This window comes from Gallinula chloropus, assembly GCF_964237585.1.
Source record: "Gallinula chloropus genome assembly, chromosome: Z".
In the NCBI taxonomy this organism is placed as follows: domain Eukaryota; kingdom Metazoa; phylum Chordata; class Aves; order Gruiformes; family Rallidae; genus Gallinula; species Gallinula chloropus.
In genome coordinates, this window is record NC_140089.1 from 25,595,170 (window position 1) to 25,612,183 (window position 17,014).

The 17,014-nt window shown below is 40.9% G+C and overlaps 1 protein-coding gene across 2 annotated transcripts in view; it reads left to right on the top strand.

Annotated features, from left to right (window-relative positions):
* Positions 1-17,014, top strand: part of MCC (MCC regulator of WNT signaling pathway) — a gene marked incomplete at its 5' end in the record, with an annotated part of 210,824 nt that overhangs the window by 124,614 nt on the left and 69,196 nt on the right. For both annotated transcript variants that reach the window (XM_084278185.1, XM_084278186.1), the window contains one exon: positions 15,787-15,900. In XM_084278185.1, coding sequence (XP_084134311.1) covers positions 15,787-15,900 — 114 coding nt within the window. The remainder of the gene's footprint in view (positions 1-15,786; positions 15,901-17,014) is intronic.

The following is a 17,014-nucleotide window of genomic DNA, read 5'->3' on the forward strand; positions in this document are numbered from 1 at the left end:
TTTAGTTTGTTCCCAAATCTTAACCCCCTCAGAAACACAAACATCTGCGTAGCTAGAGGAAAAAAGTCCCAAATCCAGCCTTAGGTTCGCTTGGGGAAATGGAGTAACAGTTAAGCATATGTTTCAGAATCAGTCATGTGTTGCCAAGAGTTTGCTCCCAGAGTCCCAGGTTCAGCAGTGAGGTTTCCGGGCCTCTGGTGGGATTAGAGGAAGAGTAAGAGAAGCAGTGATGCTGAAAGTCTGTTGCTAGGACAGAAAACCTCGTACCCAGCACAGGCTGCTCGCCTGTGATTGTTCCCAGCACTGCAGGGAGAGTGGGAGGAGTGATGTGTGCATTCGGTTGCTGAGGGTTGGGTTCGCAGGCCCATCTACTTGAGAACTCGCTTCCAGGTTTGATGCTGGTACCTCAGTGAGAGCTGTGCAACATGTTTCTTTCAATCTTTCAGTGTTTTAATAATAGTTTGGGGTAAAATTCAGTCTGGGTCCATATAATGACAAATTCAGCTTCCAAGAGTCAAGTGACTGAAATGTAGCCAACAGTACTTTCCAGTGTAGGTTCTTCCAGCTGGCAAAATGCTTTTATTACTTGAAAATGTACTGCAAAAGATCGCAGAATCAAAGAATGACTGGGTTGGAAAAGACCTTCAAGATGATCGAGTCCAACCGTACCTGTCCTCTGCTAAACCATATCCCTGAGTACCTCATCTACCCATCTTTTAAACACATCCAGGGATGGTGACTCAACCCTCTCCCTGGGCAGCCTGTTCTACACCCGGACAACTCTCAGTGAAGAATTTTTTCCTAATCAGGAGGAAGAGGATGGAGCACCTTCTTATTTCAGGGTAGGAATGTCCTTGCAAAGAATTAATGACAGCTTAATTAATTTTAGGTTTCCAGGTCTATAGCTTATTTTTCAAAAGCTGATTTATCTCAGCAGGGTTTTAGATATTTGTTTGCCAGTATATATTCTGAAATATTCTGGCACATGATTTAGCAGTTAAGTGCATTTCAGCTTAGTTAAACTGTGAAGAATTCCGTTATTTTAAGCCAGTTTGAATTAAAATATAAACAAAAAAAAGGAAAAAAGAAAATAAAAAGAAATTACAGTTTCCTTTTTAATGTTGCTGCTCTTTTCTGGCACATTAGACTTGGCCCTTACTGTTGCAAATCTGATCCTTGTCACAAACTCTTTTTAAAAATTCCTATTTATCGACCAGTTTCTAGGAGACTTTGAGATTTTTATACTCTCTGAGGCATAAACATCTGTGGCAGATGACTGCTGCTTCTGCTGCAATTTTGCACTGCAGCTGAAACAGGCAAAAATGATGCCAGCTAATAGAGACAATATTAATTGCACCCTGCAATTAAGTAAAGTGCTGCATCGCTGCGTAACAGCAGGAGGGAGAAGGTTAATGAGGGGCTAATTTAGTCCTCAGAAGGACCACAGGACTGACTGGGAACAGCTGCTCTACCATGGGCTCTCGGCTAGCAGGGTCATGCTGTGGTGAGCCTGGCAGCTTTGGTGAGCAGGGAGAACGGGAGAAGAATAATAGGTAGGGAAGATCATAAACAAGCCAGAAAAGAAAGGGCATAGAAAATTATCATAGACCTGGATCCCTGAGAGAGAGGAGAAATCACAACAGGCGTGAGGGAAGAAAGGGAGAGTTGAGGCTGGAACTGCAGGCTGGAGGAGGGGGTGCAGCCACCTGTGTACCCTTGACCTCTCTGTACGAACATCAAGGCTTACAATTAAGTCAAAGTGGTGTAGTGTAGGTGTGTCTTGGGTATTAGAACAGCACAGCTTTGTTAATGGCATGCTTCCCTGACTGGCTCTGTTACAAAGCTGGGAGATGTTGCTCAGGATGGATCCTGGGTACGCGTGGCTGTGGTTCACAGGAGCTGCATGCTTCCTATGGCATTCATCAAATATGAATGAAAATAGGAGCTTGTTTCATTGATGTCAGCAATACTAAAGTGAAGTTATCCACAGCTCTATAGGATGTAATTCAGGTAATCATCATCTCTGGTGTATGCCATGATGGTGTCACCTGAAAGCTGGCTTCTTTCTCTTTCTACACCTGTCATGTGCATAGACACTCCAGTAGCTGTTAGGTGTTCACACACGAAACCTTTCAGATGCCTGTGTCTGCATTTAGAGCTGACACTTCCTTCCATGTCTGAGGGTACTCATTAAAGCCCCAGAAATGCTTTCAGCTTAAGCCAGAGCCTACCCGCTTCATAGGGAGGGAACTGCTAGTGCCTTTCCCACAGCTTTCTCCTAAAGACAAACATATTTTCCTACAATTGATAGTTAGCAGGAGGGAACCCACTTCAAACTTCCCAGCACAAAGAGCCATGGAATATACCCCAGAGAGATACTTGAGAAAACAAGGATTGCTTATGTACAGGCTAGATTGACCCAAATGTTAGTACAGCAGAGGCCAGTGATGTAGTGCCGGCACAGGCACAGGCTGCTGACAGAACAAAACCCTTAGCCTTCTCAGTTGTGCAGGCAAGAGGAGTCCCACAGGGCTGTGACACGTGGAGCACCAGAACTGTAAAACCAGACTGCTCCAAAGAAGGGGAACGGGAAGGATCAAAAGTGAAGGAGTGCTTTCTGTTAAATAGATTAGGGAACGTCAGCCTCAGATGATAAGAGAGAAATAAGGGGTATACGTTTTGAGAGAGTGTTACAAATTCACAAGTGATGTGGAGAAGGTCAGAAGAGGCAGAAGTTGCCCTTGAGGTGCTGAACATGTGAAGCACTACCTGGGAAGAATTACAACGGTGTACCCAGGCTTTTTCTTCAACTTCTGAGAAGCAGTACAACTGTGTACCCGGTTCCTGGGCTTTCTCTTCAACTTCTGTGATTCACCACTCTCAGAGGCAGGATGCTGGACTGTCGTGTCAGCCCAATACAGCACTTCCTAAGTATGCTCTTTGAGACAGGAAGCTTGCTTTAAGTTGGGAATAATACGATCCTATTTTTTTCTAATGTTTCTTCGGATAGCTTGGAGTGTTTACTCTTAGGAATTTTTAATACATCAAGATCTTAAATCCCACATAAACTGTTTTTGAGAATGTAAATTTAAAATAAAATAATGTAGCAATGTAACTCCTCACCTGAATTGTGAAGCATCAAGTTACACAAAAGCTGAAGCTATGTAGCATGAAAAAAGAAAGTAACTTCCACTTTCATTCTACAACATTATGTGAGTGTACTGTGTGCTGTGTAACAATAGAAACAAGAGTGTTGTGTGAATGAGGAACATGCTCTATGAAGAAGTAACACAGCATGGTTTTAGCTTTGGTTTCAGCAAGCATGTGGGCCCGTGTAATGTGCAGGGGTGAAAAATAAGCCATGTGTTAAATGGATTAATGCAGTGTTGATCTGTTTCTGTCAGGACAATTAACATAAGTAAAATATTTGCCCTGCTTCAAACAGATAAGGAGGTACTATGCTGTGTTCCTCTTAAGATTAATGTTCCTTTACGGGCAGCAGAGAGCACAAGATGTATTTCCTGAACCTTAGGTAGATTTATAGCTGTGCCAGTTACTACTTGAAAACTCTTTATAAGCCTGGTTCACAGCAAGTCTTTTCTGGTGTACGTTAGTGAAAGTGGTCACAAGAAGGATGCAGAGATTTTGAACTGCTAAGTGGGATGTGTGGCTAGTACAATGCCTTTAAATTATACATTTGGTCTAGTCGTGACCCCTGATTTCCTTTTATATATGTGCATAAGTGGGCATGCATTTGTAAGACATAACCATGAAAAATGTATTTTATTAAACGGTTTAGAAGTAACTACCTGTGGTGTCCTGACTTCCTTAGAGACTTCGTAATGTTCCTTGTGTTATTATTTGATGATTTAAAGCAAAGAAAATTACACTCAAGGAGAGAATGACAATCTCAAGGGATGTGCACTTTCCATGGAACCATGCTCTGGACTCATAAATATCTATGCAACTCCTGTTTATTTAATAGGATTGCGTGGGAGAAATACAGAGTTGAATTTGGCATTCAGTCTCAGATAAGGACTAAAACCTGCCTTGGCCTTGGTGGAGACAGGCATGTAATGGTAGAAATACTAAGCAAATTCATCTCAAAATGTTATAGCAATTGCTATTTTGAATTCTTATTTGACTGAAGATTTCCATTTTGCTGATTATAAGCATCTGTAATTTCATGAAATGCAATTACATTTGGAGTGTGTGTGTATATATACCAGTGAAAAATTAATTATTCAGTAGACACTCTAAAACATTTAAATCTTAACTTTTATTCTTTTCCAGAGAAATTGCAGGGAAAAGGTCATATAAAATGAGTCGTCATAACAAAAATGCATAGTAAACCAGTTAGAAAATGCCTTTCACATTTGCAGAAATTATTGACATTTAAGAAAATCGTTATGAACTTTTTCCTGACAAACAAGAGGTATTTTTTCCGTCAATTGAAAAAGAAAATAGAGGCATTCTCACTTGAAAAAGAACTAAAGCTCATCCATCAAATCCCTCTATCTGAACTTAATGATACTAAAGAATAAAAATGAGCTTGTTGTGGGAGGAGAGGTTGTGAGAAAGATTTCATCTTGTACTGGGATTTACCAGACACCTTCTCCCACCCATGGTTGTCCATACAGAGTTGTGAACTGGGATGAAATTCTAATCATTACATTCATGAATGGCACTTAGTTTGACTGGCTTCAGGTTTGTAATTACCGGCTGCTTGTACGTTTAATTACTTTTGATGCTGTCTTTACAAATGCTATCACCAGTTGACTCAAATGTTCTAGTATGGTTTTGTCATCCTGGTGGTACTTGGTTCTCTGCAGATTTTACTGCTATGTGCTTTTTTATTTGGAGAAGCCTGCTAAATAAATAGCTGAAAGAGTATGAAGTCACTTGAACAATATCTTATCCTACAGACAAAGATACCATGTCAGATTATTTGTCCAGTGCACAACAAAGGAAAATACTTCTCAGGAATGCAATAAAAAATTCAGTGCTACTGAAATACAAAAAAAAACCAACCCTATTTACATAAACTCTGGTCCAGTAATGTGGTTGTTTGACAGCTTTGGTCTGACAGATGGAATTTTTTTTCCTTTTTTTTTTTTTCCAGAAAGAGGAGGAGGTTTTAAGTGGAATTCCTCAATAAGAGATTTCTTTCAAACAAGTTATACCACAGAGAGCAAGAACTTCTTTGGATAGACCTATGGGCCATTTTTAGAAGGAAGGGATTTTGTTAGGGTAAAATGTAGAAATTTTGCTTGAGGTTTTTCTTTATTTAAAATGCTTTCATCAAGAGTTGAGGTTATTTGTTTATCGAAATATAAAAACCCCACATACTAGTTACTGATGTACTAAACCCTGCTAGGCAGATGCTTATTTAGCCTTTTCTGTTGCAAACAAAATCCTCTAGCAGTTTTGTAGTAACTCTCTTTCTGAATGTTTTCTTTGTAATGTACTCATTTTTAAAGCAGATTGATCACAGAGTCTTATCAGGGGTATATTTTTTTTGCAACAATGATTGTTTTCTATCCAATTTCTTAAAATTATAGTTTCAGTAACAATATCCAGTGCAATGTGAAAATTCACCAGGAAGTAACGCAGATTCTCCCACAGTTTGCCATCCATTTACAAAGCTTTCAGTAAAATTAGTCAGCTTTTGCAGTATGAAAGAAGAGGCAACAAAGGATGTGGGAGTTGAGAAGTCTGGAAATGACAAAATGTGCTGGATGTTCCTTGTGAGTGAAATCCTCAAAGGCAGGTTTTACAAAGGTTTATGGCATGCAGCTAGAGGGAAACTGGAAGCTTCCTGCAGGAACTGAAGGAGTGGTAGCAGTACTTTTCCTGACCAGGGATTTGCATTGAGTTTGAAGAACTGTATTTCCCTTGGGGAAACTGTGCGTACAGTTTTAAACTGTTTGGCTATGCAAAAAAACCAGAGACGTGCCTAAAGCAGCAGATCTGACTTAAAGCTCAGTCCCTTCTGCTAAGAATTGGCCAGCGTTGGGGAGACACTGATCTGGAAGCCTGAGATTTACAGCCCCTAATGTAAAGGCAGGTGATGCTTTGTGAATCCTATGCAGCTTGAGTGTAGTTGATAGTTATGTTACCTTCCTAAAAACATTTTTAAAACCACTGCATTCCTGCAAGCTCAGCGGTCACTGCACACCCCAGATCATCCTCTGCTTGTTCTCCACTCACCCTGGTGAACATGGGAGTAGCGACCATCAGAATTCCTACAAAGAGGGGGGTTGGCTGATGGCCTGAGAGGCCAGGAAGGAAAATGTGAAGGTCTCACAGATGGAGCCAACCTTGGAATGACAAAGTAATTAAGAATGTATTTTGTTAAGCAAGCACATGCTCATCCAGGGAATTTTGCAGCTACAGCTGGGGGCTCTAAAGTTGTTTAGTGGCTTTTAAAAATTGTTTTAGAGCTGTAGTTTTGGAAGCTACATAATGGACAGTCTGATAAAGCACTTCAGGGCATGAGCTGACTAAGAAAAGCTGGGAACATGTTTTCTTTCTATGAATTTCAAACAACTGGACAAGTACATCCTGGGGAGTTTAGCTGATGGGTTTGCTGGGGGAGTTTTTTGGTATTTGGGGTTTTTTTTAACCCCTTGCTGAAGCATCACATTTTGATTTATGGCAGAAACAGTGCTGGATGTGGTGGGTTGCTGATTTGACCTGGCAAATTTTGTTTCTTTAAGTTTATGGTGACAGCAGATCATGTGGGTCACGCTGGAGGCAAAGATCAGTGTAAGTACAGACTTGCTAGTTTTATCTTTTGTAAATCAGAAATAATTTTCTGGTTCAGAAGTTTGAGTAATACAAGAACCATGGGATACTTTTTAAAACTATTGTTAAACTAAAGTATCTATTAGTTAGTATCTAATTTTTGAATGGCTCTTGAATGGCCATCTCTGCTTTGAGAAAGCTGGACTAGCCTTAGTAAGAAGAGACTTAATTGAAGGAACAAGTTAAGATGATATAAAAGTGGGGGGACTGTTGGAAAACAGGTCAGTGTGTTTGAGCTTACACCCTGTCTGTGACTTTTGTTACCCAGCACTGGAGTGTGGGTTGCTAAATGCAGAGGATTGGGAGACGTATGTTCCTGGGATTAGTTTTCCACTCCTTTCTTTCCTGGGGGGTAAATGATATGCCCGTTGCCTCCATGGTGGCCCTTGCGAACTGGAAAGGAGCAGGTAAGAAGGTTTCGGTGTCCTGAGATTTACAGGAGCTGTGCATCTCCACTGAAACTGAACCTCACTGGTTTTCTCCCTTCTCTGTTCATTTTCTCCAATTCTGTTGGGCACAAGAGGAGATTGGGGGGGAAAAACAAAGTTTGTTTCCTCTTCCTACACATTCAGTGATAAAAAGAAAGAGATCATTTCCTTTGTTTAAACTATATTGAGAGTTACTGTAAAAAGGGTAGGAATGGTAAATAAATAAAGCCCTGCTTAGTATGGACATACAAAGCACACCCTAGTTCATAATGATGTATTAGTGTCAATTTTTTATTCTTACTGAAAGGCTGTGATTGCAGACAATGTGTTGTGACAGACTTGAAATGAAGACAGTATTTTGCCATGAGTATTCTTCCCAGCACAGTATTTCTATCCCCTGCATTACTGTTACTTTTCTCCCTTACTGGCAGTGGAAATGGCAACAGGTTCCTCCTTTGGAGGACAAAACCAAGGCTGAGCATTCATACATGGTGCAAAAGCCAGGTAAGAGGCTGTGGGTGGTGACATGTGGGCTGCCCAGCAATGGGACAGTTAAGGTTCTTAATAATCTCAAAAGAGTGAACCATGCAAAGTGTAGTTCTTTTGTGCAAAGTGTAGTTCTTTTGTACAAACTCCAGATTTGGGTGTTTGTCCCTTTTGGTTACTTACAGGTTTTGTTTTTAAGCTTTTCTTCTCATGTCACCTAAAATTTTCTTCTCCTTGAAGGTGTAAACATCTGTTGTAATAGAAGTAGAGCCATTAATTTAGCCCTCAGGCACACTCAGAAGTACAAATTAGTACCGTGCTCCATTCATCAAGTGTGAACTGTCAGATTAATTCTTCAAAGGAAGATCTTTTCCATGATTGCATCCTTCTTTTCTTTTTCTTATTTTTTTAAATATGTGCAAAAAAATTATCCCACAGACTGAGATAGCATTAGATTACCTGTTCTGTGACACTTTTTGAACAATCTTATATTGTATTTTCTTTCTGAAACACTTTTTACCGTGGTTAAGGGTTTTTTTTGTTGGTGGTGGTTTAAGAAACGGTTTGTAATACTCACAAGTGCCTGCAAATGTTAATTTCTGTTTTGTTTAAAAAAAATATCAGTTTAAATGGTTTATAAATAATGCAAACAGACTGAAGAAATCTTCCTCAGATTTTTCAAATTAAAACAAAGTATGTTTTACAAACACTTGGCCTTTGTTTTTCTAGAATTTGGGTGGCTCCATCCTGGCTTGTGTTGGCACATTATTTGTTTAGCATTGCACAAGCTTATGAAGTAACAGTGTAATGTCTAATGTGACAATAATTGCTTCAGCAGCACAGTCACAAAATGTCCGTTTTGTGTGTGACTTTAAGATTCTGTAGGCTTTCTGTTAGCACCTAACAGCTGTTTCAAACGTAGGGTTTCAGGGCGTGTTTGTAGGCACCCAGCCGTTCAGCAGTACTGCTTGACTTTGCCTTAGGTAATTACTTAAAGGGCTGTTGACTGTGGTATTTCGGGGCTGTGCTCCGGAGATCACAGAACTGAAATTGCCTAGGGAATATCGAGCTGTCCTGTCGCTGCTGCTGGGAGATAGTTGTTCTTTTAAGTTTTTCCACTCCGTCTTGTCAGTACGTTCACAGAAATGGACTCTGATTGCGTTTATTTTATCACTCGGAGCGTAAAAATGCGCCTTTCGTGGAGCGTGGCCAGGAAGAGGTGGCCTGAAAATTGTGTGGAACTGAGAAGAAAACTGGTTGAGAGTTGCTACATGTTTCTGTGACGACGATCACATAAAGCAAGCGTTATTCGCCAGTAGTGCTGATCTGGGGTCCCCGTAGAACGTGAACTTGACAAGGCCTTGGAGTTTCTATGTGCAGCAGATGTCAGCAACACAAGTTCTGTATCTCGAACTTCGCATGTGGGAAGTTTCTTTAGTTCTGCCTAGTTTTTCCTTTGTTCTGGCTTTTTTTTGTTAAGGTGCTTTCTGGTTGTGTGAACCTGTGCCATAGTTTATTTGAGAATTTTCATTCTGTGTAAGTTCTTACCATTTTACCTTTCTATGTCTCTTAGGTGTATGTACCATGTGTTAGCATGACAGGTTCTCATTCACTTCAGCAGATGAGTGCCAGCTTTGTCTAAGCTTTTCCTGGGTTAACCATGATAACTGTTCTCTAGTGCCATTAATGAAAGCAATGCACATCACAATCACAGCCCTAGGATTGTTCAAGTCAAAATCTAGACAAGGTGTTACTGTTTTGTGACTTGAAAAGTGCTTTTCATTATGAACCTACATTACCAACCTTCCTACTTCCTTGATAGCAATTGTAGGTTTTGGTCATATTTACATCTTTCCCTTGAAGAAAAGAGGCATCTGAAAATACAGTGTACAGGCATTTGTTGTTGTTTTGCCCTTTCCGCAGTTTTAGCTGGTATTCTGACTGTTTTCCATGCTACCCTCTACACCCCCCATGCCTGTGTCTTACGAAGAAGATTGGGTTTTCGGATCTGGTGTAGTGGCCAGTGTCATTTGATAGCAAAATGACTGGAGAGATTTTCAGAGATGAAACAGCATTATGAATATTTGATCAGGTGTTTTTTGTGTGTGCTGCCTGTCATTAAAATAAGTAGTAGCAACATGCAGAGAACATCTGTGGCGGGCTGTTTGCACTAAATCAGTTGAAATGCAAATGGAAGACAAAAGCAAGAAGAGGTTGTCAGGGTCCAGTGCTCTCCGGCTGGGTTCTTTTAGATATTCCACATGTGGAGGGTGTATCGGATCTACTTATTCGAAGATAGTTGGTGTTACGTGGGATTTCTGGTTTAGCAGAGCGATACAGAACGTGCTGGAAATGCCATGCAAATCTAAGCTACACACAGCAGAACATACCAATGTGATTGTCATGGCTGGTCTCTGTAATGTGTTCATTGTCACACTGATGGCTGTCCTCAGTCTCGCTAGGAAGGCATCTATGGGTTGATGCCAGCTCAAGTCCATTGCTGTCTTCTAAATTCTTTGTTTAGTTGTTTATGTTTTTAAATTTCTTATGCTGTCCTGAGCCACATGTACACCTCTTCCTTGTTGGCCTGGCTAAATCAAGTAGTCGTTCATACTCCGTTAATGAAGATATGGAGAAACCTTACCATCACCGGCTGATCCACTCAGCTGTTGACAGCTGTTTATCTAAAGCAAAGACCACTTGGTATCAGCATCTTCAATCAGTCCCAGCCTGCATTGTTCCCTGAGCTTCACTGGCACATTGCCCTGGCCCATCTCCTCTGACCCGCCTTCCATGGTAGGGGGTTGATGGTCAGTCACAGAGGACACAGAGAGACAAATAAATCAGTCTTTTGGTGTTTGGCTGCTTTGTGTTGGTATCTCCTTACCACGATCTTGATGCTTTTATGGCTCTCTTCTTAGGTCAGAGGTTACGTTTCTGAACATCTATTCCCGAGCTGATACACAGCCGGATTGTAGCCAAGGAAGGCAGGAAATGAGGAAAAAGATAAGATTAGTTCTTTAATTTCACAGAGAAGGATGTGCTCAGGTCCTTTTTGTGATCTCTGTTCAAAATAGCAAACATATGCAGTGAGTTCAACTGGTTTTAGCAATATGGTTTAATTAATCTGGCTCCAGACTGAGGGAAAGGAAAATGTGGATCAAACTTGGTGATGAGGATCATAAGTTCACAATGGCAGGGAAAAAAGCAGAGTATAAAAGTAACTGTATTGCTTTGCAGAGATTTAACGCTAATGTATATGGGGGGTTGACCCTGGCTGGAGGCCAGATGCCCACCAAAGCCGCTCTACCACTGCCCTCCTCAGCTGGACAGGGGAGGAGAAAATTCAGCAAAAGGTTGCTGGGTCGGGATAAGGGCAGGGAGGGATCACTCACCGATTACTGTCCTGGGCAAAACAGACTCCACTTCAAAAAAGATTAATCTTGATTTATTACCAAGCCAAACAAAGCAAAGTAATGAGAAATAAACCCAAATCTTAAAACACTTCCTACCACCCCTCCCTTCTTCTCAGGCTCAACTTTATTCCCAGTTGCTCTCCCTCCTTCCCCCTACTCCAGCTTTACAGCCCTTCCCCTTGGGCTGCAGTTCATCACTAACTGCACCAATGAAGGTCACTCCCATGAGACGTGAATCTTCAGGACCTGATTGGTCCTATGGGGTCACAAACCCTGGCAGCAAACCTGCTCCAGTGTGGGCTCCTCTCTCCATGGGCTGCAGGTCCTGCCAGGAGCTTACTTCAGTGCAGGCTTCCCATTAGGTCACAGCCATCTGCTCCAGCATGGGGTCCTCAGTGGGCTATGCAGAATATTTCATAGAAATTGTAGCTTCTAAGTTAAGATAGCTGATGCATGTTTTTATTGCATCTAATTTGTTTTTCTGAAAGAATTCCTGTTCCCTTGGATGAGGGTAAGGAAGCAAGTTGGTTTGTCTGGTCCCTTTTCAGTCATTAATCTCACATGGGTTGATCTTGCCTGTCCTGTTGGACAGTTTTGGTACATCAGCATCATATTTATTGTGATGGAATTCTACTGTATCAGAATAAAGTTTAACAGTACAGGCTTTAGCAATTATTTTCTCTGTATGAAGTAGTTCTCTGTGGGAGCTGTTGCTTACAGGTTCAGACCAGTATCTTGTACAAACAAGTCTTTGTGTTGTCTGTGTTAATTTTATCAAACTACTGAGTTTTTCATCAGTTTTGTAATGTTGTGTCATTAAGAGGCAGCCCACCTTGAACTATAAATGCCTGTTATTAATTATACTGCCTGTTATTACTGATAATAGCTCTGCTTTGTCTATCACGGCTTGCTATGGGGAGAGAAAAAAGCAGTGTGACACACAGCTACCTCTATTCTCTTCTCTCTCTTTCAGTTGTCATGTCCTGTACTGATTCAGTGCTGCCTTGTTAGTCATGACTGACCTACTGCCTTGCAGTTAAGATTTTTAAGTGGAATCTTTCCAACTTTAGTAGTTTGGATTATTAAATTTTAATTGTAAATGTGCGATTTTTTTCCCAGAAGGACTTTTTTGTTGACTGTAGCTCTTTGCTTCCTTGTTCGTGTTACAGCAACATTGAAAGATCTGTGTTCCAGTTCCCACCCTGCTGTGTGCTATACAAACATGCTGGGAAGTGTGGTCTGTGGGAGCGTTCACACCTTAAGGGAAGATGCAGCAATACTTTATAACACCTATTTTAAAGAAATTGGGGAGGAGAGCTTGGCTCTGCCAGGAATTCACGGCTACACTTGCTGTGATAACCCTATTATGTATTGCAGTACTAGCTGGAGGCACTACTTGCATATGACTTACTGCTGTGTGCAGTGGATATGTAGATAAAACCAAAGAGTATCCCAAGCTGTTCCTGCTGTCTACTCTGCCCTTTCATTAACTTGTTTTTTTTAATTGTTTTATTAGTACTTAAAAGCAGCACAGGTCCAATTTACAAAAGGATAATTTTGGACAGTAAAAGATTGAACAAGCTCTCCAAGAAATTCTCTGGTTACTTGGAGAAGAGAGACCCTATATTAAACAGGGAGGCTGGTACTTTTTTTGGCAGGATGTGCCAAGCCATGCAGCAGCATGACTATCAAACTACACACTGTTCAGTGCTGTCTCTTACCCAGTCTGAGGTGTGCTAGAGGATGTGAAGAAGAACTGAAATGATTGCAGTGTGAGAAAAGGACACAGGCAAATCCATAGGAAGTCTGCCTCGTTAGTTCCACTGCTCAGAGAACAACTTGTTTTTCATTGAGATTTCAAGTTAATGGTGTCCTTTTATATTACAGCACCATGTGCATGGACATTATTGGTCTGGTATTTAATTAAAACCACAGCTGGTGATCATTTAATTACAGTGTATGAAAGAGAATGATACTTGCTTGACTATGTAGCATTGCTTTATTCAATTTAGAGAATTGTAGCCATTTTTTTCATGTATTATTTGAAAGCTATGGTAGAGGATGCAAGAGCTGATGAACAAAGCTGGTGAGACTCATTGCAACACTTCCTCTTTTCTAAGGCAATAAGGTGAAACAGTGGCTTATAGATTCACCAGGTTTCCTGAAAATTGGAAATCAGTTATGAACAGATTGGTACAATTAGTCTGGTTCTTGTTTCTCCACACTATAAAATATAGTTTCCTGTGATAGGAAGGCAGGCATTCTACTGAAGGCAAAAAATACTTCAAGACATTTAGGGTATTTCTGGGTTTGTTCAGAGATTTCAGCATACACACTCGAAGCATATCACAGAATCACTAGGTTGGAACATTAAGTCCAACTATACCTGTTCACTACTAACCCATGTCCCTAAGCACCTCATCTACCAGTCTTTTAAATACATCCAGAAATGGTGGCTCAACCACCTCCCTGGGCAGCCTGTTCCAATGCCTGATAACCCTTTTGGTGAAGAACTTTTTTTCTAATTTCTAATCTGAACCTGCCCTGGCGCAGTTTGAGGCCCTTCCTATCACCTGTCCCTTGGGCGAAGAGACCAACACCCAGTCTTCTACAACCTCATTTCAGGTAGTTGTAGGAGGTGATTAGGTCTCCCCTTAGCCTCCTTCAGGCTAAGCAACCCCAGTTCCCTCAGCCACTCCCCTGTAAGGTGTGCTCTCCAGCCCCTTCACCAGCTTCGTTGCCCTAGTATACTCAGAACAGGTCTGAATTGCTAGGTTATTCACTTGAAAAATGAGGCTGCCTGGAAGACCTTCAGCCTAATGCAACATAAAATTGTGTATATTTGTACCGAAATGAATACCTGCATGTGTTTTTGTAGCTGACATAATAAAAATGCTTTTAACTGAACTCACAAATGAGGATGTCAAGAGCTTCTAGCACAACTGGTTACACTACACTAGAATTGCAGAATTCACATCTAAAAATCTTTATAAAATTACGTTTTCTGTCTTGAGGCCAGAGGGGGTGTTTTCTATAACAATGGAAATACTGTACGTGGAGGAGCTGTTGCCAAATGATCTAGTCTTTCTGCTGTCCTACAGCTACTTTCACACATCAGTATATGAAAACGCCCATGGTGTTGCTGGCTTCCAGTATTGTAAAGGTAAAACTGATACCAAATAGGACTCATTGGCAGACTGACTGGAAACAGAACAAGAAAAATAACTTAAAGTTGACCCGCCCAATAAAATGTCAAGAGTGTGGGACTGAAACTGGCTGGAGGACTAGAAACAAGGTTTGTGTTTCAGCCTGAGCCTTGGCAGCAGGGCAGTGTTGCTGTGGTACTTGGTCTGGTGTGAAAGGTCATTTCTGCTTTCTCACTCAGTACAACAGATTGGAGTTGTTTCATTACTACCTCAAAGGAAGACCTCAGCATTAGTGTCTGATTTTCCTCCTGGACTTTTTGGTTGCAGTTGTCAGTACCGAGTGTTGAATTCTAGCTGATGCCTTCACTGCAGCGATGAGTGGGTATTTAAGAACAGGAAGAGTGTGAGTGTGTTACAAGTGTAGGATTCTTTTAGGACTTGTTTTTAATTTCTAAATTATTTAGCTACTGTAATTCAGATTGTTAGACCTAGTCTGATGTATGTTTCCACGTGCTGTCAGTGAATGCAGAACGTATCTTTCATCAAGAGGGTCTACTGCAGAAAGAAAACCAGTTCAGGCTCTTCATGTGTGACTTCGGTAGATTAGAATCACTGAAACTCACTGACGTGAGGAGAACTACAGAACAGTAGCTCAGTGTGGAGTAGGTGTTAGTTGCAAAATAAAACTGAATCCTATGCACAGAGTTAACCCCTTCCCCACACTGATAAACTTCGTATGTCTGAAGGCACCAAAACGTGGTACGCCTTCTTTTATATTTAATGTAAGGTTTTATAAGACTCAGGCTGCTTCCTGTTAAAGTAATGCTAGAACTAATACATACATTTCCAGCTGAATTATATTTTGTTGCATTAGCCTCCTTGCAAAAATATGTTTTCTGGTGAAGGAATGTGTGTGCTTTCTGGAGTGGAGAACTCCAGAAGATGTATTTAGTAGCATGTACATTTATTTTAGACTTTTGTTACCCTAAAGTTCTTATTAACTACTGCAGAAACCCACAGATACTGTAGCTGCTATATAATAGGGCCTGGAGCATCTCCCCTATGAGGAAAGGCTAAGTGAGCTGGGACTGTTCAGCTAATTAATGTTTATAAATATCTTAAGTATGGGAAATGTCCAGCCCCTTTTCAGTGGTCTGTGGGGACAGGACAAGGGGCAATGGCTGCAAGTTGGAGCACAGGAAGTTCCGCACCAACATGCGGAAGAACTTTTTCCCAGTGAGGGTGACAGAGCCCTGGGACAGGCTGCCCAGAGAGGTCGTGGAGTCTCCTTCTCTGGAGATATTCAAGACCCATCTGGATGCCTATCTGAGTGATATGAGCTGGGGAGCTGCTTTGGCAGGGGGGTTGGACTTGATGATCTCTCGAGGTCCCTTCCAACCCCTATGATTCTATGATTCTACGATAATACTATGTTCTCCTTAAAATGCTGCTGCTACATGCTTAGGAGTTAATTAATTTTTTTCCTTTCCTTTTGTCTTCTAGCTTCATTTGGCAGCCCTGGCTTCATTAAAGGGAGACATAGTGGAGCTTAATAAACGTCTACAACAAACAGAAAGGGAGCGTGACCTGCTGGAAAAGAAATTGGCAAAAGCACAGGTGAGCAATAGTTCAAGATTCTGAAGATGCTCCTTGTTTTTGTGTTGTCCTTGTTCTTCAGAGAGGAATATGGTATTTGGAGTGAAGTATCTGAACAATGTCACAATTGAAAAGAATTTTAAGTCTGTAAGAAATACAGTTGCCATGGGTTCCAAGTTTTATGTGCTGATGACATTCTTCTAATAAATACCAAGAAAGAATTAGATTAGTTTTGTTTTGAAGCCAATATAAACAGCGACTGCTTTGAAACATTTTAGAATATAAAAATCGCAGCATACCCTCAGTGGATTAAGTAACTGATTGTAGAGCCTTCCACTCCTCAGTCAGAATCAAACACAGCAGAAATTAATACTGATCAAAAGCTATTGCCAATTGGCAGTGCTTTTGGTAGTGTGTGAGAAATTATTTGTGATGTCAGTCTAGCTTCTAGTAAGCCAGTTTGTATGTATCTGCGGTGGAATACACAGTCAGTGGAATGCCAAAGAGTAAAATAATAAGGTTGGAACTCCAATGCTTTCACAGCTCTTAAAAATAATATTTTCAGGTCAAGGGAGGTGTAGAGAGGCAAATGCAAACAGGAAAAAACGAACTATTTCTCTAAAGAGTTCAATTTTCTATAAATGAAAACTTTGTTTTCAGATACTGTCATTCTGACAAATTCCTTTTGCAACTAAATACTTTACATTTCAAAACTAGTTCAAAATATAAACTGATCTATACTTGCATAGAGACAGTCAAAGCAATTTATTCCTATGAAGTATGGCATCTTATTTGTTGCCCAGAGAGGCTGTGGAAACCCCAACCTTCAAAGTACTCAAGCCACTTAGACTTGGTCTTGGGCAACCTGTTCCAGAGGACCCTCCTTGAGCTGGGTAAAGGGTTGCATGAATGACTTCCAGAGGGCCCTATCAGGCTCAGCCATTATGTGATGTTGCAAATTTTAAGCCTTCATTATTTGTTGCATTTTGACAGGAGCTTGTGTCTGTGTATTACTTAAACTCAAGGCAAATGTAGAAAATCTTTAAGCAGTCTAGTCTTACTTTAGTTCTACAGCCATATTTTGGCCCTTGTCTGCATTCATGGGTTTGGGGCTTGTAAGTTGTACTCTCAGTGC